This window comes from Pyrgilauda ruficollis, unplaced genomic scaffold (assembly GCF_017590135.1).
Source record: "Pyrgilauda ruficollis isolate IOZ18807 unplaced genomic scaffold, ASM1759013v1 scaffold23, whole genome shotgun sequence".
NCBI classification, from domain to species: Eukaryota; Metazoa; Chordata; class Aves; order Passeriformes; family Passeridae; genus Pyrgilauda; species Pyrgilauda ruficollis.
In genome coordinates, this window is record NW_024522539.1 from 2,611,468 (window position 1) to 2,639,203 (window position 27,736).

The 27,736-nt window shown below is 43.7% G+C and overlaps 1 protein-coding gene across 1 annotated transcript in view; it reads left to right on the forward strand.

Annotated features, from left to right (window-relative positions):
* Positions 1–27,736, forward strand: part of ADAMTS17 (ADAM metallopeptidase with thrombospondin type 1 motif 17) — a 153,795-nt gene that overhangs the window by 108,887 nt on the left and 17,172 nt on the right. The window contains exons 16-19 of the mRNA XM_041469127.1: positions 7,505–7,662; positions 11,479–11,638; positions 13,474–13,609; positions 25,124–25,328. Of these exons, the coding sequence (XP_041325061.1) occupies positions 7,505–7,662; positions 11,479–11,638; positions 13,474–13,609; positions 25,124–25,328 (659 nt within the window). The remainder of the gene's footprint in view (positions 1–7,504; positions 7,663–11,478; positions 11,639–13,473; positions 13,610–25,123; positions 25,329–27,736) is intronic.

Consider the following 27,736-nt stretch of genomic DNA (forward strand, 5'->3'; position numbering starts at 1 on the left):
GTGGTGGAGGTGATCCAAGTTTGTACCTGTGGCAAATTTACATGGGTGATATCCAGTCTGTTTGCAGCAGAATTTGACCACTAACTCACCCAACATTGCTGGAGATAATGAATGAGGGTGTCCAGGTGCTCCTGGTGGGACATGCCCAAGGGTTCTGCTTCACCTCTGAGAGGACAGGTCAGATCCAAACCTCTGCAGAGCATTTGGCAGTTCTCTAACAGGAGGGTGAAGGTCAGCAGTCAGGTTTGTGGCACAGTAAGATAACACAGTGTGTTCCTTCTTATTCAGGAGCTGTGAGTGCAACCCCCCAAAGCCATCAATCAGGATTAGAAATTACACAAGGAGAAAAAATCTGGTGTGAGACCAAACCAAACAGTCTCCAGAATTAATACTTTATTAATAGCTCACACTTCACTATTTACTATTGTAAAAAGTAACATAAAAATCACTTTTCCACGTGGTGTTTCTCTCATGGCACAGTGATGAAATGAGTGTATTTAATGGCTTGAGCTGAGCCTCCAGCACAGCTCCAGAGTTTGCTCATCTCTAAAGCAGTGTGACACACTCCTGGCTGCTGCTGGGTCAGGGAACAGATCCAGAGTTCACTGCATTTAGTGACTGCCTTCCACTAAATTCAGAGTAACTTTGTCTCCAACCCCTGCATGATTTAGCTCTGGGCATTTGTATCTGGTTTAAAAACTAAATCAGTAAATAGTCCCCCAGTAGGTACATTAAATTACCTGAAACTTGGGCATGTTCCAGACTGGCTTCCTAACAGGGGTGTTCAGGGTGTATCAGGAGCTGTTTCCCTGTGACAGACTGTCACTGGTCACACTTTTGCTGTGTGTTCATGTCTAGAGTAGCTGTTGGTTGGGTTTATATGCAGCTGCATGGGGTGCAGTGAGGATATTTGATATCTGAACCACTCTGTATTGACTGATTTCGTATCTCAGCTGATGAAAAACCAACTCCTGGCAATGTCTAGGATAAAGCCCAACATCTGTTTGCTCTGATTTCATAACAGATTTCCGTATTGCCTTTGTAAAATTGACCCTGGAAGTAATGATTTTTCCTGGTGAAACCCAGGCTGGAACAGCAGCTGGGAGAGCTTCTGCTCTGGCTTCTGTGCACAGACAAGGTTCTGAGCTCTGCTGCCCCTGTCTCTGGTTTCCTGCAAGGGATGAGTGACCATTTCTGGGATATCCTGAGTAAGGGAAAAGTGAGGAGGAACAAGTGCAAAGAGAACTGAGCTGAAGGGTCAGATGAAATTGTCATTCAGATGCAACAAATCAGGGAAAGAGGGAGGCTGTGACCCAAGTCAGCCGCCTACCTGCACCTGATGAAACCCAAGAGCTCAAGCCTTACTCATGAAATGAATATTCAGGAAATGAATCCACTGTCTGAGACCCCAAATCTATCTCATTCCATGTCACAATGTAAGGAGAATCACTTAGACCTGAGGTGGAAGAGACTGTCACCATACTCCTTGGAGTCCTCCCTGTATCAGCACAGCAAAAGCAGGGCTGCCCTTTTATCCCTAAAATAGCTCCCTAAACACTGCTAAGTGCTAAAGGAATCACTGCTCCCTGTGCCAGCACTTCTCCAGCCCATTGCTCCAGACAGCCCACAATTCCCATAAAGGCATCAGTGACACAGAACAGCTTCACAGAGCCCTTTAAAGCAAGAAAAGTGGATGAGGGAACTTACAGGATAAGCTGCTTAACATCTAAAAGAAAAAGGACAGCAATAACCCCAAAAAGGTGCCAAATGATAACTGCAAAGTAAACTGGGTGGCCAATTAAAAGGAATCAAGTCATGGTTGTGATGAGATTAGTGTCATCTACAGAGGCCTGATTCAAAGTCCATTGAAGCCAGTGGAAAAACTCTGCCTGGCTCTTTGAAATGGGCCCTGGTGTTTCTCTGTTTTATTATTTGAAGGCACCGCTTCCACCCCATGGAGCAAGTCTGTAACTCCACATGTGTCCATAGTGGGGGAAAAGAGGCTACATTTCCTTGTAGCTCCTGCTTATTCCTACTGTATTCTGTGAGTCAAAATTGGTCTTCGAAAAGTTGTTTAGAGGTGGCCAGTGGTCAGTCCTGGAGAAACTTCTAGCTCTGTTATTGCATTAAATCTGAGCTGTGGAATTCTCAGCAGCCCAGTGCAAGGAGATCATTATATCCTCCAGAATTTTTGTACAGAGCTGAAATGTAAATGAAAACAAGCTTTCCCCAAAATTTGTCCCACTAGTTCCCTGTGTTCAGTTTTAGCATCATTAAAAGGTTTTGTAGAAGTGAGTCCTTTCTGATGCCACAGCCTCGATAGGGAAGACAAAGCAGGAGCATCTTTTGGAAACATCATTTCACATGTCTGTTCTGTGCAGTGTTGCTCCTGACAGTCACACTTCTCAGTGTCCTCATGCATCCCTGCCAGTACTGCAGGAAAACCAGGGTGATTCGAAGGGTGCAGATCTAATTAGAGCTAATTAACAAGGCTGAAGTCACAGCTGAGCAACACACATGCATTTCTGCTGAAATGTTAGTCATGACCACGCCTGTCACAGCAGTGAGAACTGGCTGCCAGCACAGGGATCTCATTTGGAGTGTTTCTCACTCAGTCCCCAGCCTGGAGTTGAGTTTTTCTCAGGGAGATACGGGATGGCTGATCCTGGCTGGCCCTGCCCTGCTTTCATTCACCCCTTTTTTGTTGCTGTAGGTTACATCGAAGCTGCTGTGATCCCTGCTGGTGCCCGGCGGATCAGAGTGGTTGAGGACAAACCTGCTCACAGCTTTCTGGGTAAAAAGACAAAACAAAGAAAAATTATTTTATTAAAATTTAGCTCTGTTTTCTTTTAAAAATTACCCTTCTCTAAGCAACCTGTCAGGTTTGTTGCTGCCAGGGAGGGGCTGGTGATTTGAATCTTGCTGCAATCTGTGCTTTTATGGCTTGGTTTCATGATGTTTGTGATGTGATAGTATGTGACACTTACAGGCCCTGTGCAACCTGGAAGGACCAGAGAGTACTTTTATATACAGACAGAAGAGTTCCTGAGCAGAACTTGGCAGTGGCTTGCACAGGGCTGCCAGGAGCACACAGCACTTCAGGAGGGAGTGGGGAAGAGAACAGTGTGTTTAGAGAAGGGAATGGCAGAGGTACTGATAGGAAAGCACCCAGCTCAGTCTGAAGCAGAGGCAGGACAGGGCAGCTGGTATCCCTCAGTAACCTGCTGCCGTTTCCTGCAGCAGCACATTTTCACTGGATGCTGTACCCAAGACCTGATCCTGCACTCTGAGATGGGCTTGGCTGCAGCCTCTAGTCCACTTGCCACTATTTTATCAGGCAAAAAATTTGTTTAATCCTCTTGTCATTTCTACTTCTGCATTTCTTCAGAGGGGAACAGGCATCCTCTCTTCCTTTTCCTATTTGGAAAAAAAGGTTTAGACATGGCTGATGGGTAAGATTTGCATGTGAGGTTGTTGTAGGGCAGAGTCTGTCAATGAATTTGTTGTTCAGTTACTCATTGCATAAATTAAAGATCAGAATGACATTTGTAAAGTGCAGCCAGTCAGCTACACTGAGGATCTGTCAGTCTGGTCTTCTGCCTCTTCTCTCCTTCTCTGTCATTACTGTGCAGTGTTTTATCCCCATCTTCTTCTAGGGAGTCCAGGTCACAGAAATGCTAATGCCCTGTTAGCCCTGAATTTACACAGGAAGCCTGTAGCAGAGCAGAGGCTTCAAAGAAAATTGCCCAAGATCCAAAAAAACCCTGACATGATCCCAGAGCTGTATGGCCATGGAATTGCTTCCAGAGGGGAAGGAACTCTGAGAGGATTGCAGAGCTTGTCACTCTGTTGTTTCTGGAAGAGGAAAATGAGGTGTTGAAGCTTGCTCATGGCTATGCAGGGAGTCAGAACAAAGCTCAGACCTTGGTCTCTGATTTCCACATCTTTTGCATATAATTCTTCATCTCCAGCCAAAAGGAGATGGTAATATCCAGCAGTGGAATATCAGATGCTGCTGAAAACATTTGCATAGTGGTTGTCTCAGGATTTCAGCTCTAGTGCTATTGATTTTCTTGAGATGTTGCTGCAGTTGGCAATATCAGTGGGAAAGATGCTTTTGTTCTCTTTCGCTCCAGATTCAGGGGAAAAAAGGAGGGCAAATTATGTCATTCAGCTGCCCTTTGATCAAAACCATTGGCATTTGTGCCACTTCTTGGTAGGAAGGAATATCACCACTGCTCCTATTTCCATAACGCTTTAGCCAGAGGATCCCGCCTACACGTCAGATGTTTGACATAGCAAAGCCTGGTGGAACAATGGGAGCCAGTGTTTCTTTGGGTTTTGCAAGTGCTCTGCCTTCTGGAAACCAGCCTTTTTGTTTGTCTTGGTGGGGTTTGCACAGGGTATTTGGGCTTTGGCAGATAGCAGAGCACTGAGAGTCTTACACGGAGTTAGAGACTGCCCTTCCTTGGGACAACATAACCTTGACTAACGCAGATGGTTCCTCACTGGGTGGTGAAGATTAGGACTGTGTATTTTTGAGAGCAGGAGCTGGCCCAGTTTGCATCACATAAAGATAGATAAAAATCTGGCTCTTTTAAAGCTTTTAGTGCTTTCAGCTCTTTGGTTCATGGTCAGGAGCCAGGAGAACCTCTCTAAGCTTTCCAGGGTTTTCTCTTTCAAGGAACACTCAACACAAAGAAAAGATACCCAGTGTCTTGCTGAACTGAGATGAATAGCAGCAGGGGGGTTCTGTAGGGCAATAAAGATGAGCAAGAAAAAAATTCCCAATCACTCTTAAATTCAGGTCTGAGTGTGGAAGGAATTTCTATTTCAATAACACTGACAAAGCTGAGTCCAATCAGGTCCTATTTCTACTCAGAACCAGGTACAACATTTTGGAAAGAAGCCCAGCATAATTTGGAATCATTATTTCATGTGCTGGGAGCAGTGCCTGAAGAATTTCCCTCCACCTACAGGCAACCCACGCTGGCTTCCTTGGCTGGCTGTAACTCTTAAAAACCACCTTGAACAGGAAATGCCTGGGCAGTTTGTGTCCACAGGCTGGGAAGCAAGCTGGAGGGACCCAAGGTGGAAATAAAGATCTGACTAGATGCCAGGTTTGGAAGTTGATTGGTCAGTTCCTGCCTTCCAGCCAGCAGGAAAAACAGAAGTTAACAGGTTGTTGCTGGGGTTCCTATTCCTCCTGCTCTTCTACTGTACAAGTTTGAGTTTAGTTCTGTCACCTCTGGGGCTGGGCACACAGCCAACGATTGTGTGTGACAAAAGCCATTGGAGTTCCCTGTGTGTGAGACATGGAAGGTTTTGTAGCTGCAGCAGTGATCTTGCTGATGGGGTAGTGGAGGCGAACAGCATGAAAACACTTTGGCCTAAGTGCTCTGCTCAGTCCCCAGTGCAATTGCTGCAATCCTCATGGAGCACCTTTGGGAACAGGTCTGTTTCCAAACTCTCCATCTCCTCAGCCACTAAGGGAGCAGTGCCTGCAGCAATCAAAATCAAACCCAGAAAAGAGGTTCTCAAAGATGAAACGTTGGTTTTCGTCAGCAAATTATCTCCCTTTGATGGTGAGCTGGAACCAAAGCAAGACTTAAGTCACTCAGCCTCTTAGACAGTTTGGAGCACATGCTGGGCTATCTTTCCTAGTCAGCCATGCTGCTTGGAGATAGTTTTATCTCATCCACAGCTTTGATTTGTCATGTCCATGGCTCCTCAGGGGCAGTGTGGTGGCTGCTTTGATCTGCATGGAAGCCACTAGGTCTTGGCAGAGGAAAGCAATCCTGCTTCAGAATTGTGTCTGCAGCTTGCAGGACGTACTTTGTGAACTGAGGAACAAAGCAGAATAAGAAGTGAGCCACAGGGAGAGACACATTGCTGCTGCATGCAAATACCAGGACACCATCTTACCCTTGGGCTGTGTGCCAGAGGAAACTTTCCTCAGAAAAAATATTCTCCCACTTCAGTTGCCCTTCACACTGATTTTGGAGCCTCTGATGGGACTCTGAGAGCTGTCAGGAAGGTTGTGTGCAGCAGGACAGATATCTGCCTTTTTCCAGGATTCCCAGTGTACAGGTCCTCAAAAAGGCACATGCAGATGCAGAGAACATTGTGACCTCCACTCTCCAGATTCCCCCAGAGTTCAGACATCACAAATTATACATATATATATGTATATATATATATCCTAAACACACCCAGGAGGGTTTGCTGGCTATGGAGGCTTGATCCAAAGGGATGACAATAGGAGATTTCCTATTGACTTCCAAAGGCTTTAAACAGCTTCTCTTACCTTCTTGCAACACACTCAGTTAAGTGAGAGCAAAGTTCTTTACTGGAAGAGAATAAAATAGGGATGAGATGCTAGAGGTTAAAAAAAATCTTGTTAAAGGCTTAGCCAAAAGACACAGTTAACCTTGAACTAAGGAAGCCCAGTAACACGTGGGATATTCTGTCTGTCTGCTGTCAGGGCACATTTGATCACAGTGAATGCATCTCCACAAAGGGGCCTGGCACTTTCTGCTGCAGCAGGGTCTGCCAATTTTCTCTTCCCTCAGTGCATCACACCAACATCTGGATAACTCTGCTTCCGTTCTAACACAGAAAACACATCAATCCCTAAATCAGCTTCCACTGATGAGTCAACAGTAATGTGATGCCCTTATGGCTGGAGTTGTCTTTGAGTGTTTGAAGGATATCAGTGATCCTGATGCAATAGTTAGGCTGGAAGAAAGGACATAAACAAAAAGTATCTTTTTGTTGTTTGATTTGACACAAACTCAAAGTATCTTTTCTTCTCAATATTCATCTTCCTTCTGAAGTTGAGCTTTCCTTGTGACCCTTGTTGACCATAGTGAGGCACAGAGGCACAGGATGGGTGTGACCCTACAGGACCGGACCTTATGCATTTGTGTCCAGCACTTGGACTCTGAAAAGAGGGTGGCCAAGTTCACATTTTGCTCACTGACTAGCCCCTGCTTTGTGACTTGACTTCTCTTTACAGCTCTGACAGCTGAATGTTAATTTTTTCGATGTTTGGTTACAGAGCACACACAAACACAGCATCAGTTGTATTCTGCATTTGCAAATCTTCACGTGTGTATCGACAAAGATTTGATTGGTCTTTTTCTCAAGGAGAGTTTAGGAAAATATGGTCTCAAAATCTGGAAACTGAAAGAAAATTCTGCTTGGAAACTAAATTGCAGAGTTCTCTTGTTGCATTTCAAAGGAAAGTGTAGAGATAAATGATCTATGAATTTTATGTTAATTCTTCAAAATACCTTCATCAACTGAAGTACAGAATATATCCAAGTTAGAAACATCACAATGGGCCATCTAAAAGTGGGGGAGGTTTTATTCTTTTAAACTCACATCCATTACAAGGTTTCTGCATCTTGGGCTTGAGCTACCTTGAAACAAAGGCTCTGTAGTCTGTATTGTAATTACAAATTTTCTTGCATTTCATTCTGTGGTGTTTGATTCATTCCAGCTTTAAAAGATTCCAGTAAGAGATCCATTAACAGCGACTGGAAAATTGAGCTTCCTGGTGAGTTTCAGATCGCAGGCACCACTGTCCGGTACGTGCGAAGGGGGCTGTGGGAGAAAATCTCTGCCAAAGGACCAACTAAAATACCACTGCACTTGATGGTAACTTTATATCCTTTGTTTGTGTTTCTTAAGTGATGCAACAGAAAGGGTTTATGTCCTAGCTGAAAGTTAAATTTTGATTGTTTGCTTCCTCACCACAGTGTTCTTTTGCAGCATTGCGGGGGCTGGAGAAGCCCAGCTCCCCACTCAAAAAGTGATGCTCCATCCTGGGAGAACAGGCAGTGTTCATTCAGCTCATGTCCAGGGCAGAAAATCCCTGTAATGTGTCACAGACAGGTCCATTCTAGAGGATGTAGGTTCCCAAGGACCTGAATTATTTCTTGGACATACCTGATCACACACATAAAAGCATATTTGCTGACATGTCCTTTCATCTTATGCCAGAATGTATTCTGTGTTTAAGTACTCTCTTCTCTTACAGAACAGGTGCAGATCTAGCATGCACAGATGATATATGTGAATTTGAATCTAAGTAATGACTTAATTGCACACAGAAATGTTGTTTTCTCTGTATTGTTTTTTTCAATTGTATGTAGTTTAAGGTGTTTTTTGACATTTTGTCTTAACGTTCAGCATAGCCCTTCTGTTAACCCAGCTTGGTATTTTATGAGCAGCCATGTGGCTGAACATGAATGAGAAGTCCACAGGGGTGAGAAGAGCAGGACTGTAGTCCCAGACCAGTCACTGGTGGGTGACAGGATGACCCATGGTCCAGTCCCTTAATGCTGGTGTAACCTTAACATTTGTATTTGTGAGACAGCTATAATAATTCCTGTCTCATATATTTGCTCCTGTTTAAAAGTCTGCAGAAAGCTTTACAGGTTCTGTAGCAAGGTTTGCATAGAAAGTAGATTTGTTTTTTTAATTGTTTCCTGTAACTTTTTTATTCTATTCCATTTTTTTCTGTGCTGTTTCTTCTCCTTGTGACTTTTTGCCATGTTTGTTCTCTGAAGGCTATCTGTAAGCACTGCTAAAAATCAGCATTCTCTCCCTTTCCTCACCTGATTTTTTTGGCTTGCTGGTGTTCATTGTGCAACACTTCCTGACCCAGTTTGAAAAGCTCCAAAGATGCCTGAACTTTTCACACACACAAAAAGCTGACAGTAATATCCACTTTGTCAGTACCTTCTTGGTGTCAAAATCTGCTGCACAGGAACATGAGGGGTTTTGCCTTTGCTTTCCCAGACAGATGAGTGAGTTTACAGGCTCACAGACCAGTGTAATGCTGGATTCAAAGGGGTTACAGCTGGAGTAGTCAGAGATGCAGGGCTGAGCACACCAGCACCTTCCTGGCCCACCCATGTAGTCCAGGGTGTGCTCACTCAAAGGAGGTGTATTACAGAAGGTGTATGACACCTTCTTCACCATCAGAAACATCAGCTTCTTCTTTACTTTGGCCTTAACACAAGCCTTCCCTCCTGAAACCAGGACTCTGACAAAGTATCTTGTACTGCCAAGGTCTTCCCAAGCTCATGTGAGAAACAGGAGTTGCCCAGGTACCGTTTGGGAAGATGCTGTGCAGGGTTCCTTTGGCAGCTCCTGGAACCTTCCAGGGCATTACTTGGTTGAGTTCCACTGCAGTAAAATCTGGATATTGGCATTTTGTGAACTTCTGCATCAGCAGAGCTTTGTTTTTAAAGAAATGCTCAGTTCCCCTTCGTTAAGGAGTAAGAAGCTAACATAGGAGTGATTTTGAGCTTCTCCTTGAGTGTCCTGTCCAGATACAGACAGGCCCTTTCAGCAGACATAAGCAGAGGAAATGTTCCTTCTTCACCTTTCTTCACAGAAATGATTAAAAATGAGGAATGTAAAAATTACCAGACCATTAAAAACATGTGGTTTTAAATCACTGCCAGTGGTAAACAAAGCACACTTGAAGTCTTTGCTTCAAATCAGATACAAATCTTTTGCTTGATACAGGGTGGTGGGTTTCATTCTTTCAACACAAGAAAGGCAGGATGGTTACCAGTTCCCTCTAAATAGAAAACTGTTGTTCAAACAGTGGTGGAATACACTGGACTGACAAAGAGCCAGAAGCTTCAGTCAATCCATTGTGACCTGCATTTGAAACCAATTATACACACCCCCCAATTATATATGGCTACGAAATTGCATGAAATTGGTTTCATATGGGCCTTTAGATTCACTAGTCTCGCACCCATATTGAGATAATAAGGATTTCTTTTTAGGAGCTGGTTTTTAATACTTGAGGCATTTCTCCAAGTGCATTGCTGTGCGTGTATTTCTTGGAGAAACTGATGTTTGTGTAAGTAGGTCTGTGCTAGTCCTCCTTGTGCAACAGAGAACAACCAAACACTGCCAGAGCAGAAGGGGGCTGACTGATCAGTTCTCTAGAACAGGAGTTTGTATGTCCTGCACTTCAAGAAAGCCAGAGCAGGCCTCAAGCTCTCTGCCTCTGCCTGCCTGGTGTTTGAATTGTGTTTAAAAAAACCAACATTCATCTTTGAAATTGTAATGATGGCTGGCTGGTTTCAACACTGGTATTCAGTCCTGGAAGTGAGGTTCTCTCTGTAGCTGAAGCAAAATCATGTCTTTGTTCCCCACATCCTCTGGAAGAGGCTCATCTGCCCAGGGTTCTGCCCTGTGCAGAGCAGCTCATGGGTGCTGAGTTTGTGGAACCCCCTCAGTGTTCACAGCACAGGCTGCCAGGACCCCTTCTTTCAGCACATTTGTGTGGTTAAACGAGCTCCTGACAACTTTAGTGAGATTATTGGTTAAGTAGGAATGATTGTGCAAATCTGAAGGGGAAACAATTATTGTTGGGGGATATATAAATTTTGCATTTGCAAATTTGTCTTTTTTCAAACGGGCATCTCCTTGCTCCACTTATGAGAGCCTTTATTTGATAAGGCATTGCTCCTGTTTCTGTAGGTGACACAAGCCAGCACAATTCACCTGTCTAATGCTGCTCAAATCATGGGATAATAAGTATAAGTAAGTTTAAAGCCACAGCATGAACATTACAGTAGTACTTCTATGGCATTTGTTAATACTGTGGTAACTCAGATTCCATGGACCCTGTTCTCCATGGGATATATTCCAATCAGTTCTGACTCAAGCCAGGGAAAGTGAGAGCCAAATGAAGTCCAACATGTAAATCAAAACAGGACCAGTACCCTCATCTGCATGTGATGAAAACATAAACATTTTTCTCTGTTCCTTTGTTAACAGTCAGGGAATTTTGGAGTAATAACACCAGAGACATCACAAGTGGTTCCACAGGAAATAGCCAGCTGTTGGAAGCAGGTTTCACCTTCCTTTAGCAATATACAGGGATGAAAATATATGTTGCCAGAAGCTGTATGATATGGCTTTTGCTTATCATCCACAGTTTTCTGAGACATAAAACCCTGCTGCTACAGCTTGTCAACAGGAATAGTAACGCTTGCCTTGAGTGCCACATTCACCAGGAGACAAGGGACTTTTTGTGCAGTAGTTGTTTTTGCTCTGAGAAGCATCACCATGTTCTTTCAGATGTTTATCTCTAGATGCTCTTTAAAATAGTTGGTATATGAAAAGTGCTGATTTAATGCTTCCTGTTGTCTTTTTCTTTGAATAGCCAGTGTCCTGCTGATCACATACGAGGTTGAAAGTTATGCCTTGAGTTCCAGGTTTAGAGATCCCTGTGACTGCTTTAAATATTCACAATTCATAAGCAGTTCTTGCCCTGTTTTACCAGTACCATTTCTAGATAAAGATTTGGTTGCCTTTCACAAGGTATTTATATTTTAGGGATATTTTCCTGAGCCAGCATTTCCAGCAGTGCTATCTCACAGCCTGTTGGCTCTCCCAGCACAGTGTGTTGCAACAGCCTCTCTTTTTCTGCTGAACCAGGTGCTGTTATTCCACGACCAGAATTATGGAATTCATTATGAATACACCATCCCTGTAAACTATACTGCTGAAAACAGAAGCGAGCCAGAAAAGCAACAGGATTCCTTGTACATCTGGACACACAGCGGATGGGAAGGATGCAGTGTGCAGTGTGGAGGAGGTAGGGACACCAGGAAGCTTGGTGGGAATTCCTGAGTGGTGTTTGCAGCCTCCAGCCACAGGAGAGGTGGAAATTGGCCATGAAAATGGACTGCCATAATGAATTCAACGAAAGCTCGTTCTCACCCGCTCTCCCTGCTCTGATCCCCGTCCCCACGGTTAATTTCCAGCCAGCCTTTTGGCAGGGACACTCTCTGTCACCGCAGGCTGGAGCTGCACCTGGATTCTGTGTGCAGCCCCCACCACATTCCTGGAGCAGCGTCTCACAGGTGTCCAGGCACGCTCAGGGAAAGGCACTTCCCTCCCCGGGGATGGAGCGGGGCAGGGCTGCTGTGACAGCTCCTGGAGGTCTGCATCAGGTGCTCCCACCCAGGAGCACGTGGCAAAGCTCCCTTCCCAGAGCATCCCTGGATGTGCCCAGACGGATCTGCTGGAGCCCTGGGGGAGTTGGTGCTGTGAAACCAGAGACTGCTTTGTCAGACACTGTCCATTGCATTTGCAGTGCTGGAAGAAGTAGGTTGTTCCCTGAGGAGAACAGATCGTTTCCAAGCGTTCTGGGCAGTCTGTCTTCACCAGCAGACTCAGTTATTTATGATGTGACATGACAGGAGGAAAGAGCTCATCTTCACACTTATAGGCTCAGTGCCCTCAGTGCACTGAAATTGCTGATTTTTTTTTGTAAATAGGACTCACTTTAGAATAGACACTTCTACTCGTGCATTAAAATAATAATTTTTAAGCCATTAAACCCTCACATAAATGAAAAGGAAATTTATTTGTGGCTCTTCTGATTTTTGTTGTAAGCCTGTTACAAATTTGAATCAAATCAGTGTCTTCCAGCATGGCTCCCACCAGTACTAGCTTGATAATTGGTCTTTTATTTTAGTTGTCCAATGCGTTTGCTGCTTATCCAAGCTGCAAAGGGCCTTTCTCCTTTCCATACAGATGTTTGTATATTTTTTATTAACAGAACATTAGTTCTTTTTTCTTTTCAGCTGCAGATGGTGAATAAACTCAATCTGACACAGACTCAGGGCTAGAAAACAAACCTGAGAAACCAAAATTAGCAGTAAGGCCAAGTCACACAGAGCAGGAGTAGCACTTTCTTTGTCACATCTGGTCACTGTCATGCTCCCTGTGGCACAGCTTTCCTGATGCCACTCAGTGGAAGGCTGAACCCTGAGGGCCACACTGGATGAAGGAAACTCCTGGTGCACAATTTATGTGGGAAATTGTGACTCCTCCTGAGATGCCTCCTGCCACAAGGATTTTAAAGCACTATATCTGGAGGAGCAGGAGATGAGAAATAATTTTTTTTTGGTGGCTTTATTTTCTCTTTGTGAATTATGAACAGGCTCAGTTAATGACTCTTGAACCTCAGTCACTCCTTTTCATCCTGACTTCCTGCCCGGGGAGCAGCAGGAGGCAGCTGTCCTGTCATTATCAGTCACATTATCAGGGGGTGGGAGGTCGTGTGACTTCAGCACATCTGCCCGAGGTGATGACAGGGCACAGCTACCTGTGGAGGAGGAACCAGAAATGAAAACAAATTGTTTTAAAGGTCCTTTCCACGTTAAACACTAGAAGGAGAAAGCCCAAGTTGCTGCTCATGTGGAACAGTCAATTGCATGATTATTAGGGAAAGATTTGTAGCTTTTCTGAAAAAAGAAACACTCCAAAACATGCCAGTACAAAGGTCTGGCAGAGTGGAGAATAGGATTTCTTGCAGAGGTGGCAGAGTACATCTGGTAGAGGGAGCAGGGAGCTCCAAGCTTTTGAGATTGGCTGATGAGTGGAGGTGGTTTTGTTCAGAGTTCTTTTTGATTTGGCTTCCAGGTGAGAGGAAAACCATCGTGTCCTGCACTCGGATCATTAACAAGACTATGACACTGGTGAATGACAGTGACTGCCAGCGAGTGACCCGCCCCGAGCCCCAGGTCAGGAAATGTAACACACACCCCTGCCAGTCACGGTAAGGAGCTCAAAACACTAAAACCAATATCCTTTTCCTTCAGAAACTGCCCCTTTCCAAAGCCTCCATTTGGTGAACACAGTGAAAATGTCTCAAAGTATTGGGACACATTGTTAGCCACAGAAAGCAGCTGTAATATTCATTTCCTTTTGTTGAGCAGGTCAGATTTTCATTACCTCAGACAAAGCCCATTTAATCTGTGGTCAGTAAGGCCAGATTCTGTGCAGGCTGCTTTCATGCATTGTTTGGGGATGGTTTTCTTTTCCTCTTGGTTGCCTCCTGGGAGACAGAACAGCTTACAGTATAAAGTTAGACAAGAGTACAGTGGCTGCCTATCTAACCTTTCTTTTTTTGAATCAGCATAGAATGGGGTCTGATTAACTGTCAAACAGTGCTACAAAAACCCTGAAGTCAATAAATTGAATTATGATGAAACACATTTTGGATGTTTTCCTCAGTAAGGGTGCTTTTCTCCTCAGTAATTATTAGAGATCTCTAAAAATAATAAAAATATCTTTTTTTTTTTAAATTTGACAAGCACTTTTAGCTGAATTAATTTTGATCTGTGTTATATTAAAAGAAGACATTTCTGGCCAAAATAACAAAAGACAGGAAGGCAAATCAATTTGTTCTGTTTGTTTGCTAACAAAAAAGTTCACTCTTGTTCTGCAGTGATGTTTAGAATTGTAGAGTAGTGTAGAAACTCCAATTTTGATAGTAGTTAGAATAACACCAGGATCAGGGGTTTGATCCATGTATGGGCCATTCACTTCAGAGGTGGGCTCAATGATTCTTGTGGGTTCCTTCCAAGAATATTCCATGATAAAATCAATTTCAGATAAAGCTGAACAATACCTAAAAAAGCGTCTTCAAACCAACCTGCTGGCTGCTGCATCTTGGATAATCAGACAAGGCAGGGAAATGCACCTACAAAGCTAATCCTGCTGGCAGAAAGAATGAGGGAAACAACAACCAGCACACTTCCTTCTAATTAGACTTGCACTCTGATTAAGGTGCCCTGGAGCAGGGAAATGCAGTGTCAGGTCATCCATCAATAAGGCTGGTTCAGGTTTCAGTTTCTGTCTGCACTGCCTGTTATTGCTGCTGGACAATATTGCCTGTACAGCTGGCAGTACTGAAAGGTATAATGAGATATTCTGGTGTGTAAGGAGAGCCAAAATCCCAATGGCTTCAAGGAAACAACTGTTTCCTTGAAGAAGGAAGTCCAGTGAGGCTGGCATTTCTGTCATGTCTTTCTCTCAGAAAGAAACAAAAAGCATCTGCTTGTGTTGCTGCCCTGGCATGAAATATTGCTCCCGACCTTTTGGAAAGCTGTCAGCTCACAGGAGTGGGCCCAGGCAGGTATAGGAGGGATTCCAGGTGGTGGAGATGAAGAAAAGCAACTTCAAAAGTTCTGGAAGTTGTGGGCAGCTTCTGCCTTTACCAGCTGAGAGCAAGGATGGGAGGTTCTGGCCATGTCACAGCCCTGAGACCCACAGTGTGCTCTGAGGGATCTCCATGCCCCTGAGCCCCTGGGGAAGTCTCTTTGGTGCCCTCCCACCATGGCACCACTGCCTGTCCAGGGCAGTGACAGTGGGTGAGGTTAAATCACACAAAACCTCCTCAGAAAGGATTGCTCTGCTCCTGTATCCAGCCTGTGTTCCTCTGGGGAATTGGGTCCAGCCCTTAATGTTATTCCAAGGTCTCTGTTCTTCTGTGTGGAGCCAGCAGGCAGGTTATGGGCACAGCTTAGCAGAGTTCTGCCCAGCTGCAGTCAGCTCTGGCACAGGGACACTCTCGTTGGCCCATTTTTTTCAGAGCAATGAGAGCAGATACTGAATGTGCTTAGAACCTGGAAAGGCCACAGAATCCTTGCTGATGATCTGATAGACCACACTCTCTCACTCCCTCCGTGTAGAGTACACTTTCACACTTAACATGCTTTTAGCTGGAAACATTTTCAGAAGCACATTCTCTGTGCCTCTGTAGAATTTAAATTTCCACTTGCGTTTGCCCACCCAGACATTAGAAAAGCATGCTTAGCATATTCTCTGACCAAGAACATCTTAAAGAAACCATTCTCTTTCACCATGTCAATGCTTTTTTTATGAACCCTGAATTTGTTTTAGGGTTTCAAGTAAAATTATTGTAGCATCTTGTTACAATAAGGTCCTTTCCCATTTCCACTCAGACCTAAACCCTTCACCTGAGTTCAGAAGAAGGAACAATGCTCTCCTTTTTCTAGTAAACCAGCTCTGTTTTGTGCATTCTGAATTGCATTTGCACCTTCACTCAAAATTTAGGAGAGTCACCTTTCAGAGTATTTATCTCTAGAGGAGGGTCTTTTGGCCAGCACAGGACTGGGTCAGAGGACACTCAGTCTCTGTTTCACTTTTGGGTGGGCTGTGTGACTTTAATTCACTATCCCACACTGTCCCTTTGTTTCCTCTCTCAATCCAGGTATAAGCTAGACTGCAAACTCTTCGGGATGGGGTGAGATCATATTGTTTAAGTGGAGGAAGAGGCTGTTGCTGTTGGATTGTAATAAAAATTTTAAAAAATAGTTACCCACATTTATAAAGTGATCAGGAGAAAAAGGGGTATGTTATTAATAACAGTGTCTTTCTTCCAGCACAATCCCAAAGTGCTTTGTAAATTATATATCCCTTTGAACTTCAGCCACCTCTCAGGAGAGCCAAATAATGTAGGGCAGGGGACAGTACTTTCATGAGGCCAAGGAGAAGATTGGAATTCTCCAACTGCAACCCAGCATCTGAGGAAAACAAAGCAGGATTTAAAACTTGATTGGATACACTGACATGTTTTAAAATTAAACGTCAGAGAAGAGAATTTTCTTAAGCGTTTTGTTGAAACTGGCAAAAATAAAAGAATCTTTCATTCTTTATTATTGTTACTCTTTCACCTTTTAAAAAAATGCCTCTTTTTCTTCCTATTTTATTTTTTATGTTCCTTGACCCTCTTTTTCCATTAAATTCTTTACAGCTTCCTTTCCTGTCCCAACTGCACCCTATTAGCACCTCTTTATTCTAATCCTTTGCCTAGCTCTTTAGATATTTTTTACAAAACCCTGCTGTAACCAGATGGAATCTGGATTCCTGCATGCAGCTCGGATGGGTCGCTTCCAGCACGCCCAGCACCAACCCAAATACAGCGGCAGGGCCGGCGCTGGGGCTGGCACCAGCCTCACAAATCACAGATCCCATCAGCTGTTTTCACTGAAAACACACCTCGGCCAGTGGCCACACACTTCTGCATGCATGGCTGGGGCTGGGGCTGTGAAACTGCTCCCCTCCAACGCAGGAAAAGCACCAAAACCACATGAAATTCCCCAACTGTTGGACTTGTCATGGACTGTGTGCAAACGCTGGTAATTTTTCTCCTCTTTGCTGTAAGAGGTTTTAGGAGAGGTTAAGTCCTTTCAGGGGCCTGCTGAATATTTGGTGTTCTTACATGGATGCTGAACAGCAGCATAAATGCCAGAAATCCCTGGCTGCATCTACAGAAAACCACAGGAGACCCTGAGCACTTATTTTCACTGTTTAGGACTTGAAAATATCTCCTGAGCCCAAGGGTTAGTTTTCTGCTACTACCAGCAGCATATCTTAGACTGCTTTCTATAAGCTGAGCTTTTTCCACAGACTCCTTCCCTCACTGGAAGACTCTCCTTTGACCTTGCTGTTCATGTGGGTCAGAACCTTTTATTTCCAGCCTAAGTTACCCACTGTCATTTTCCAGCCTTTTTTTTTTTTTTTGTTTTTGTTTTTTTTTGCATCAGCTCTGTTAGTTTTCTTACTGAGTATTTTCCCTCCCTTCCTTTCAGCCTTGGGCTATTTGCCACAGGACACAACAAACCATTGTATCTCCTCCTTCAATCATTTTTCTGGGCTGAATCCATTACTTTAACTTCTTATTGCTTTTTTCATGGCTGCATCATATTTGTGGCTTACAGTCATTCGAGATGTTTTCCTCCTCATTTATTTCATTGTATGAACCCTACTTTTACACAGAAATGCTTGTTATTGGTCCCTGAGCCCTCAGCCTTGCACTGTGTGCTGTTTATTTCCATCCTAGTGTTGTTATTGCAGTACTGAAGGTTATTCAGTTCTTCCTGTTTGACATCCTAATCCTCTGAGGCATTGACACTGCTTCTAGGCTTTGTATTGTCAGCATTTTCCTCAATCTTCCAGCAGTTCTGTTCTCTTTGTGCCAAGGCCATTAATGAGCATACTAAATTAGATCAAATGCAAGACAGACCTTTCAGGAAGCCTACAGTAACTGATCCTCCTTTGCAGCACTAAAGGTAGATGGGAGGCCAGCTCTCACCTCTCTATGGATTACACAATTATATCTATGTTTCCCAGCATGTCACCAGTGAGCATTTCCCATGCAGCAAAAGGAGTTCTTCACCAAACAGATTAAGTCTACCACATTTCCTTTGTCTGGAAAACCAGTTATTTTAGTCAGAGAAATGCAGCCAATGAGTTTTGCCTGGAGGAAGCCTATCTTGCATCCTTTTACCACTGTATCCTTGATTATTTTTGCCCTCCAAATCAGCTCTAAAAGCTGGCACGCTGCTGAGGTCAGCTCTGTGGTTACATGGATCACTTCCTTCTTTGTTTCTTCTCTTTCCCTTTCATTTTTCCATCCATGGGCTGGAATCCAGCACCAGGTTCCCCAAGGGTTCGCACACCACAACAGTGCCCACTGGGGGAAAATGAAGCCAGTTCTAAGAGTCAGTCAAGGCCCCAGTTGGCTCAGCACCTCAAAAATATGTCCAAAGGCTGGGGAGTGCCAAAATAATGGTGCCTCAGTGTGTGATGGTTGATAGTGCCCATTGCTTTGATTCCTGGTCTGATTTAGACTTAAGGTGTGTATCCATGTGCTGACTGAGAGTCCACCCTGCCCTCTAGACCTCACCATATCCCTGTGACAGTGCTCTGTTTAACAGCCCAGGAATACAGAAATCAGAATAATACAGAAATCAGTCTGTCTCCCTGATTCTGGGCTGTTTGCACCCCATTTCTGTGTGTTCTCATCACAGGTAGATGGGGAACAAAGCAATTTCAGCTTTATCTTGTGAAGTGTTGTCTTGCAAATACTAGAATTTGGGGGGAACAGTATGATGGAAATCTCTTTGAGAACGTCAGCAAATTACTCACAGGGCTGTATAGAAATTGCACTAAACTGGAGGGATGTGGGTGTTTGTTAACTGAAGGGGCTGAGCTGGACATTTCATGGCTCCAGATGGGTCAGTCCTTTCATTAATGCAGTTTATCATCCATAAGGTGCAATGCCAGCAGGTTCAAACCCTTGTCTGTGCCTTGTGCTGAGAAACATCTTTGATGTGCATTGGATTTGGTTACATGAAAAAAAAAAAGAAAAGGAACAACCGTGGGGAGGGTTTCATTTTAGCCTGGAAATCTGGCATCAGTAGTAATGTTAGCACCCTCTGATCCAAGGAGGCACCACGTAAGAGCTCATTTTGAAGTACTTCCCAAAGCTGGAGTTGGGATCTCCAGAATCAGCTGGAGCTTAATGAATTTGCCAGGACTGTTCTGGAAGGGCTGGAGCAGGGAATGCTGCGCTCTGGTGGCAGCTCCTCAGGGCACTGCCTGCAGCAGGGCTCCCGTGGGCCTTGCAGAAGCAAAAGCCAAAATTCTGCAGACCAGAAAACCTTTGTGAGGGATGGCTGATGTCTTGCTGTGGGCACATCTGGGGCCCAAATCATTTGGTTTGATGGTGATGTCCATCCACCAAAAGGAGACAAAAAATCCTGTGCTCCAGGTTGTAGGCAGATCATCAAGTACTAATCAGTGGCTAATTAGCCACTGAAAGACAATTTGCTTGTATCTTCCAGCAAATCCAGCAACTCAACTCAATGGAGTAATTCTGGCAGAGGAAGCTGGGGTACAGACAGTGTAGAATGAAAAGTGCTCTTTGGCTACTGCTAAATGCATTTACATCAAACAATCCAAGATGATTTGCTGGAGCAGGAGTTAATTTGGCATTATTTTCCACATGGAGTCATGAGACAGGTCCCTTAGCTTTGGTGTAAACACCCAGGCTGGCTTCCATCACGTTCTTTCCCAGTGCAATGTTTGACTCACCAACCTTGTGGTTGACCATTGCCTTGCTTTAAAATGTTACATGATCTGTACTGCTTTGTTTTGAAGCTCTTCAAGCCAAGTGCAGTTCTAACCCACAGAAAAGGATTAGCAGGATAATCTAGCAAAATATTTAATTGTGAAATCCATTCCTCCTGCTGCCTGCTGTAATGATCTTCACAGTTTGCATCGTGTGCTGGGAGCTGAGAAGAAGGCACTGCCTTCCTGGAAGGGCAGGGAATGGATCTGGAAACCAGTTGCCCCATTAAAGCTACACCTGCCATGGAGGTGGGTAGGGGAAACTCACTGCAGAGGAGCTCTGAGTGCTGAAATTCTGTCCCTTGGTGCCAGCCAGCAGGACACCTCCTCACACTGACCCCACACTGAGTCCTCCAAAACTGAGAGATCTGCTCGTCTGGGGGAGGAGGAGAGGGAATACAATGGCTTCCATCTAAAAAAAGAACTTCCCAAGGTATATGTAAATTATAAAACTTTGTTCCATGGCTGATCTTATTGGTGGGAAATTAAAAAAAAAAAAAAAAGCTGTCAAAATGATAATCACTAAAGAAAAAAAGAAACCTGTGTGAGTGAAAGTTGGCAAGTCTGTTAGCAGAATGACTACTGTACTGGAAAATTACTGAGCACTGTTTATAAAGGCAATCAGACAGGAATGTTAGTCTTGGAGTCCTACTTTCAACATCAGCAGCTGTATTATTCTACTAGATTCCTTGTACTTTTCTCAAAAAAAAAAAAAAAAGAAAAAAAAGGCAAGCAAGCCTTCTAGTGACTGGGTGTGGCACAACCTGTTCCCAAAAGACAAGATTCACCTGGTTGTTTTGAGCCCAGTGCAGCAGAGAGGTGGTGAAGAGCTTCAGGAGTGTGTGGGGAGAGGACAGTCCAATAGCAGAGTGTGTCTGTGTGTTTCATGGAAAACACAATCCATTTGTAAAGAGACTTTTCTTCTACACAGTCGAGCATGAGCTTGGTTTGACAGCTGTAAGCAAAGTATATCTGTCAGTTCCACATGACTGATTCTCAGAAATCTTTTCCAGTTCTTCTCGCTAAAATTATCCAATGTAAAATCCTGGCCCTGCTGAAAGTTGGTCTGACTTTTGCCTAAATCAGTAGAGCCACAGTTACCTCCAGGTGCCTCAGAAAACTAAGAGTGACTTCGACATGATTTTGTATCACAAACTGATGCTAAAGACAAGCAATGCTAACTGGGCATGGATTTATCCTCACCTGTGCATTAAACCAAAAGGTTTCCAATAAAATTTAATAGAAATAGAACCCTCACATTGCAGGGCTTTTGGGTATGTTTCTGTCACGTGGCTTTTTCAGACATATTTTGTAGGAAGTTTCCTCTGATGCTTTACTCAGCGGTAGCACAGGATATAAACTGGTTGTATGTAAGAGCCAGCTCTAAAAAACCAGGTTTAATAACAAAAAAAAAGTGTTATTGCAAACATATCTTTGGTCATATCAGGCTATTACTGTGAAAGCAGGGAAATAAATGTCACCATAGCATTAGGAAGGCAGCAAAAGTACCTTGTAGGTAGTGAGGGGATGTGTGAACAGGCATGGGTGTGTAGTTAGTGGAAGAGAACACACTTTCTGCAGGGCTCAGGGCAGAAACAACCAGGGGAAATTTAATGGGTTGCAATATTTACCCCAGAAGATGTAATGGCTTTATGTTATAAGAGGCTGCAAATCTCTGAAAAGTGACCTCACGTCTTTTGGTTGCACTCCCTCACCCCCATCCTTCAGCCTTGATCCATTTGATCTTCCTAACATTTTTTCCCAAATCTTTAGCTCCAAGCCCTCATTTGCAGACATTCATCTCCCCTGGGTTTATGTACATTGTGCTGCAGGCAATTTTTTTTCTTAGAAAATGTGGGAGTCTTAGGCAAGCAGGTAGAGTAGATAATTCAAGGTTAAAAACTAATCCAAACCATAGAAAGATCAAATGATGAACTGAATCTCCAAAAGATATTTCAAGTTTGCTCCAGGGGCCTGCCAGAAGAGTGTTGCCAAAGCAGATTAGAAGAACTCCCAATTCCTCAGAAGAGATACTGAGAGGTCAGAGGTTGAGGAAGACTCAGAAGACAAAGATTTAGAGCAGCCTTCTCAGATTGCATGTCCTGCCCATCCCAGCTTTGTGAAGCTTTTGAAAATCACACCCTTCTGGGCATATTTTAGCTGGAAAGACAGCCACTGACTGGGGTAAAATCTCTGCTTAAAAGCTCATCATATTCTTCCTGAATCTAACCACCAGCAGGGATCACTTAGCTCTTGAATCTTCTGTAGAGGTAAGATTACAAAAAATAATAATACCAGGGATGGAGACATCCCTGTAGCTGTGAGAAAAATGAGTGTATTTGTCACGTAAATCAGTGTTTGTTGGCAAAGTGAGAGGCTCTCCTGGGACCCCAGCTGGAGCACTCCCCTGGTCCCACAGAAGATAGGTTATAACCTGGGAGGGAAAGACCAAGCTGGAAAGAACTCTGGTGTCAAGCAATCCCTAAGATCAGCTTACAGGCTTAAAGTGTAACTGGAAGCCAAATGCTGTGTATGATATACACAGGGCTTAGTGTACAGCAGTTAATTGGCTTAGTTAATAATACAGCCAGCCTGGGGTTTGGAGTTAGAACACTGGAGTTATTTTTGACATTGTCATAAGAAAAGTACCTACCCTTTTTTAAAAAAGATCACCCTCTAAGTAGGTCGTCTTGTTAAACAAACTCAGGTGTGTTCAGAAGGTGTAATGACAGTGTAGAGACAAAAATCTACCTGTGCTGCAATTTAATAGTTACCATAATGTGATACTATTTGAACACCACCTTTTTCTTACGTGTATATATTTGCAGATAGTAATTCTGCTAATATCTTGCTGCAAATTCCTTCCAAAAATTTGAAACTGGCAGGAATTTTCATCTTTAATCACTTTATCCACATATCCTTTGTCTTTCCACATTGGTTGTGAACATTGTTGAAATGTTCCTGTGTATCACAGGCACTAAAACAATATTTTCAGCTGTCTTTGAAGGAAAATTTGGGGGAACTGTGCGGGTTCAGGGCACTGCCAGGACAGTATGTAGGACTCACCTTTACTTGTTTGCCTGATTGTTTTTACAAGTCATTGATTCAAGCATAGATTTCACTGAGAGGATGAAGTTTAGTGGTCAAAGTGATCATCCCCTTGGTGCTTTTGAAAATAACCTACTTTACATATTCATGTTATTTAGACATTTAATATCACTTGTCTCCTGGATGTGAAAGTAAAACCACCACTTTAGAGGAGCCTTTAATTTCTAAGTATTTTGATGGTCACAGGCAGGGCAGAGTGGGCTGTGAGGTTTCAGAGATCCCTTACAGCATTGCCCCACCTGATTTGTAACCACAGGGTTGGGATCAGGAGTGGATGGTGGCTGAAGATCTCTCCAAGGGGTAAACTGGAGATTGTTTTCACCACAGACACATCTTTGTTTTGGTACCCTGGGTTCCAGCTCGTTCTCTGTGCAGTCATTCTTCTCATGATGATGGTAATATTTGTTTTTTCTGTGCTAATTTTCTAGTTGCACTCTGCCACGTCTGTGCTGGTACTGACTAGAGACCAGCAAACAGGGTGGAAACAAGGTGATTTCTCCCCTGCAAAAGAGCAACAAACAAAAAAAATTAGAAAGGAATTTTCCTTCCTAAAAGGAAAACCATAACCTTTCTTCTTAAGGCATCTTGGAAATAGTTGGCATGCTGTGTGCTGCCCATCCTAAGTGCAAGCTCACAGCCAGCCTCTGCCAAGAATGTATTTTTATCTTTCTCCTTTGCTTTCAGCCCCTTTCCCTTTTTCTTCTGCCAGTAGCTGTAGATCACAGTGAGAGCAGTGCTGAAGTGAATATTAGCTGAGTGGAGCCTGGGCAGAGCCCTTTCCCAGCCTTGTGACTCACACTCAGCTCATAAAGCACAGCCCTTTCTGCCCCTCCAGGCCTTTGTCAGGAGGTTCCTTCCCCCAGGTGGACAATTCCCTCACGTTTGCTCCAACAGGGCAGAGCCCAGCTGATACCAAGGAGGCCTGGCTATTAATTTTCATGAACACTGATTTCTGCACTTCAGGGCTATTTTTGTCAGTCTTTCACCCCTAGTATTCAATTTCCCAGCTGACATTTTCCCATTCCATAGGAGAAATACCAAGCCCTGGGCCACGGAGGTGCACCAAAACTGCAGTCTGGAGAAACAGGTTTGGTGTCTCACCAGCTGTTTTAGCCAACAGAAATTCACAAATGTGTCAGTCAAGTGCTTTAATGCACAGGAACATTTGAGCAGAGTCCTGTTCCACAAAAGACAGGTGGCCAGTCTGCCCAGTCCTGCTCAAACCAAATGGCTTCTGCCTGCACTGTCAGCACAGTCATCAGTGCTGTCACGCCAGTCATGGCATTCACAAATTAATTCATGACAATTGCAGCAGGTGAAGATGTTTCTACAAATGGTGCTGAGCTGATTTTCCCCCCTTAAGTAATGGGAAGATGGGAAACAGTTTTTTAATTCATTTCAGAGAAGTAACACATAACGCTTTCAAAAGAAATATGGTAAAGTTGCTCTACCTAGATTACGGGAGCCTCCAGCAGAATGAAATAGTATTTCTCAGCAGGCCTATTTTTGAGAAGTCTTGTTTGGGCTACTACCATAATAGCCCAGAACTGGGTGACAAGTAAAAGATTCATGGTGTAAGGATACAGATCTGGATGACAGTCCTGAATAACAGGCTAGAAGGTCAATTGCCTGGTGAGAAAGGCATGAGAGCCTTCTGGTGCTCAGTGGCTGCACAGTTACTGCTCCAGTCCCTCACTCCATCTAGGCATGCCTGTAATTACAGAGAACATGCTCTCACTGACAGATTGCAGGAAGCTAAAGATCGATGCTGCTTTTCTTTTAGAAAAAAATGTCCTCCCCTCCATCCCTCCTCCTTCAGATCCTTCTTAGACACTTTATTCACTGCCTTGTAGCCCCACTGTGGTGCTTCCAGCACTTGCTGGAGTCAGTGGAGGTGGAAGACAGAGCAGGGAGGATTCCTCCTTTCCCTTGCAAGGAATGGTCTTTCAGGGTGGTCTGCAGATAAGTCTTTCTCTATCTGAGAGAAAAAACCAGCCCCACTGCAGAGTTTGGGGTTTTGCCTGATATGGAGTCAAGAGGGAATATTCCCCTGCATGCTGACACTGCTGCTTTACACACTTCAGCTCCCAGAGGGGATCAGTGAGCTCAGGGTGACGACAGCACAGCACCATCAAAGCACCCAGAAACCCAGGAAGAGCTGCCAATTTCTCACTGGCTTTAAGTGAAGCATAATGTTTTATTGCAACAGTTTGCTAACATTTATCCTCTGGCTCCTTCCCAGGTGGGTGACTGGCCACTGGAGTCCCTGCTCTGCCACGTGTGAGAAGGGTGTGCAGCACCGGGAGGTCACTTGTGTTTATCAGCTGCAGAACGGCACCTACGTCAACACCAGGGACCTCTACTGCCTGGGCAGCAAACCAGCCACGGTGCAGAGCTGTGAGGGGAGGGACTGCCTGTCCATCTGGGAAGCATCAGAGTGGTCCAAGGTAGGAACTTCACTCCAGAAAGGAGCCAGACTGCTCAGAGCTCTGGATACACTGGCCTTAATCCATGGTTCTCATGGTCAGCATCCTCACAGCACTGGAGTGCTGGACAGGACTCTCATCTGTTGAGATGAGCAGTGAGGAGCTCAGATTTGGTTTCCAGACCAGATGGGTTAATAAGGCAGGGTTTAGATATGCTCTAGTGACTATCTTTCCGGATGAAAACTCTGACCAAGAAGGAAAAATATTTCACTGACCTGAGGCCAGAAGTGCAGTAACCCAGGGCTTCTGGCTCCATTTAAATGTGGTGTGAAGAAATACCAGACTTATCAGGCATCTGCATGTTACAGAGAATGGGCAGCCTTTGGGCCCCATTCAGCCTTCTTTTGTGTAATTCCAGGAAGAAGAAAAAGCTGGTTATGTTTTGTGTAAAAGATGCATCTCAGAGTAGTTGCAGAGTTAAGAATTTTTTCCCAAGTGTTATGAATGCATTTCTGATGTAAATAATGGGAGAACTATACAGTTACCCTGTGTTTTGTTTAGCAGCAGAGTGATCTGGGAGTGTGCCTGCAGTTCATGACCAGCACTCAGCTACTACAGGGCAACTTTGTCTTTACCCTGTGAGTAACAGTCCTTACAGGATGCCCATGTTCACTTTGATATTGTGTTTGCTGGGCTCACCTGAGTGATGAGCTCCTTTCACTCTGGCTGCAGGGTTCCAGCTCATACCAGCCTCATTCCAGCCTGGCTGTCCAGCAACAGCCCTTCCTGTGGGAAGGATTCCTCATTATTCACCTCTGTTTGGAACAGGGAGCTCCTGTTTAAAACATTGTCAAAGAGATTTTGCTAGATATTATTGTTGGAAGTGTGCTTAAAAGTCACAAAGCTTAGGACAGAAGGGATCCTGAGGAGCAGTGTCTCCTCACAAACACAATGGGATTTCATTGTGCACCTCCTGGACAGGAAATCTTAGTTTGGCAAGAGAGGTGATGGTTAAGTGAGAGCAGTGTTCCCTTTCAGTGGGGTGCTGGATCCTTCACTGCTGCATGAGGTTCGTGTTCTTTCTGAGTTCTTTTGTTACAAAGGACGTGCACAAGCACACCAAGGTTTTAGTAAGTTGTCTGGTAGGTCTTTTGTGTGTCGTAGACATTCCCCTTTCAGATGATGCCCTCTTTATTTCTTATAGCTAAACCAGCTGAAGTGTTTATAGCTGAGATTAGGATCCAATTCCTACCTGGTTTACATGTGGATTTTTTACTTGAGTCTTTTGTTAACAATCCCAGGTACTTCTGTCTCCCTTTTATGGAATAGAGTAAGTCAAGTTACAGTGGAAATCTTCCATATCCATGACCATGTAACTCCTTTACAAATACATAGCATTTTTAGATATTTTTTTCAATAGCAGGTTTACTTTTCCTTTGATACATTTATTTACTTTTGTTGGGTCTTTAACTGTGCACTTGTGATTTTAAATTTGTTATTCTGGCCCATTTCTGCTGTTATGAAGCTCAGTTGACTCCAGGACACATTTGATGCTCTGCCTGTGTGAATTCTTCTCACACCTAGGACTTTCTAAAGTTTTAATCACTTTATTCCTTAGCATTTTAATCTGATGTTGAAGAATAAATATCACTGAAATTGTATAATTTTATAAATCTATTTTCTGATCTATTTTTTTTAATTTCTTGCTCATGCAACACAGTTGACTGTGCTGATGTCTGGTCCCTGGTCAAAAATGTGTGTTTTCACAGCAAATTCCAATGTAATCTTCATCATGGAAAAAATTAAGTTCCCCTTGTATTGCCAAACACTTGAGATTGTTTTGGACAAAGTACTGCTCAACCCATTTTTAATGATAAAAATAGAGGCTGTCAGGAGAAGGTGAATGTTTCTACTGTTAGAGAAATAGAGTGGAAAAAAATATGGATTTCCTTCAGATAAAGGAGTTGTGTCTTAACTGCAAAGTTGTGCTGCTCCTTTGCAAAGCCTCGTGGGATCTGACAAAGTAATTTGTCAATAAAATAAGACTTAATGATCTTGAGTGGACACACAGAAACTGTATCTGTTAATTTGTGGACTCTCTGTAAAATCTATGTATTAAGAAATTCTTCATGAAAACAGATGACTTGAGGAAAGGAAAAAAATCTCTTAAAGAGGATGATTTATATGTGACCACCAAAGATCTGTTGGAAACCTTCTTGCTCATGCTGTTTTGTCTAGGAAAGTATATGCAGTATTAATCTGTGAATGACTTAAAAGCTGTGGGAAGAACAAACAGTTGGTGTTTTTCCCAGACTTGCTTGTAAAACCCACCTAGAGATTTCTCCTACTGTGAAAAATACTCCCACTTCAGCTTGATTTACTTTGAGTAAATTGGACCATTCCAAAGATTTTTATATATTGAGCTTTGT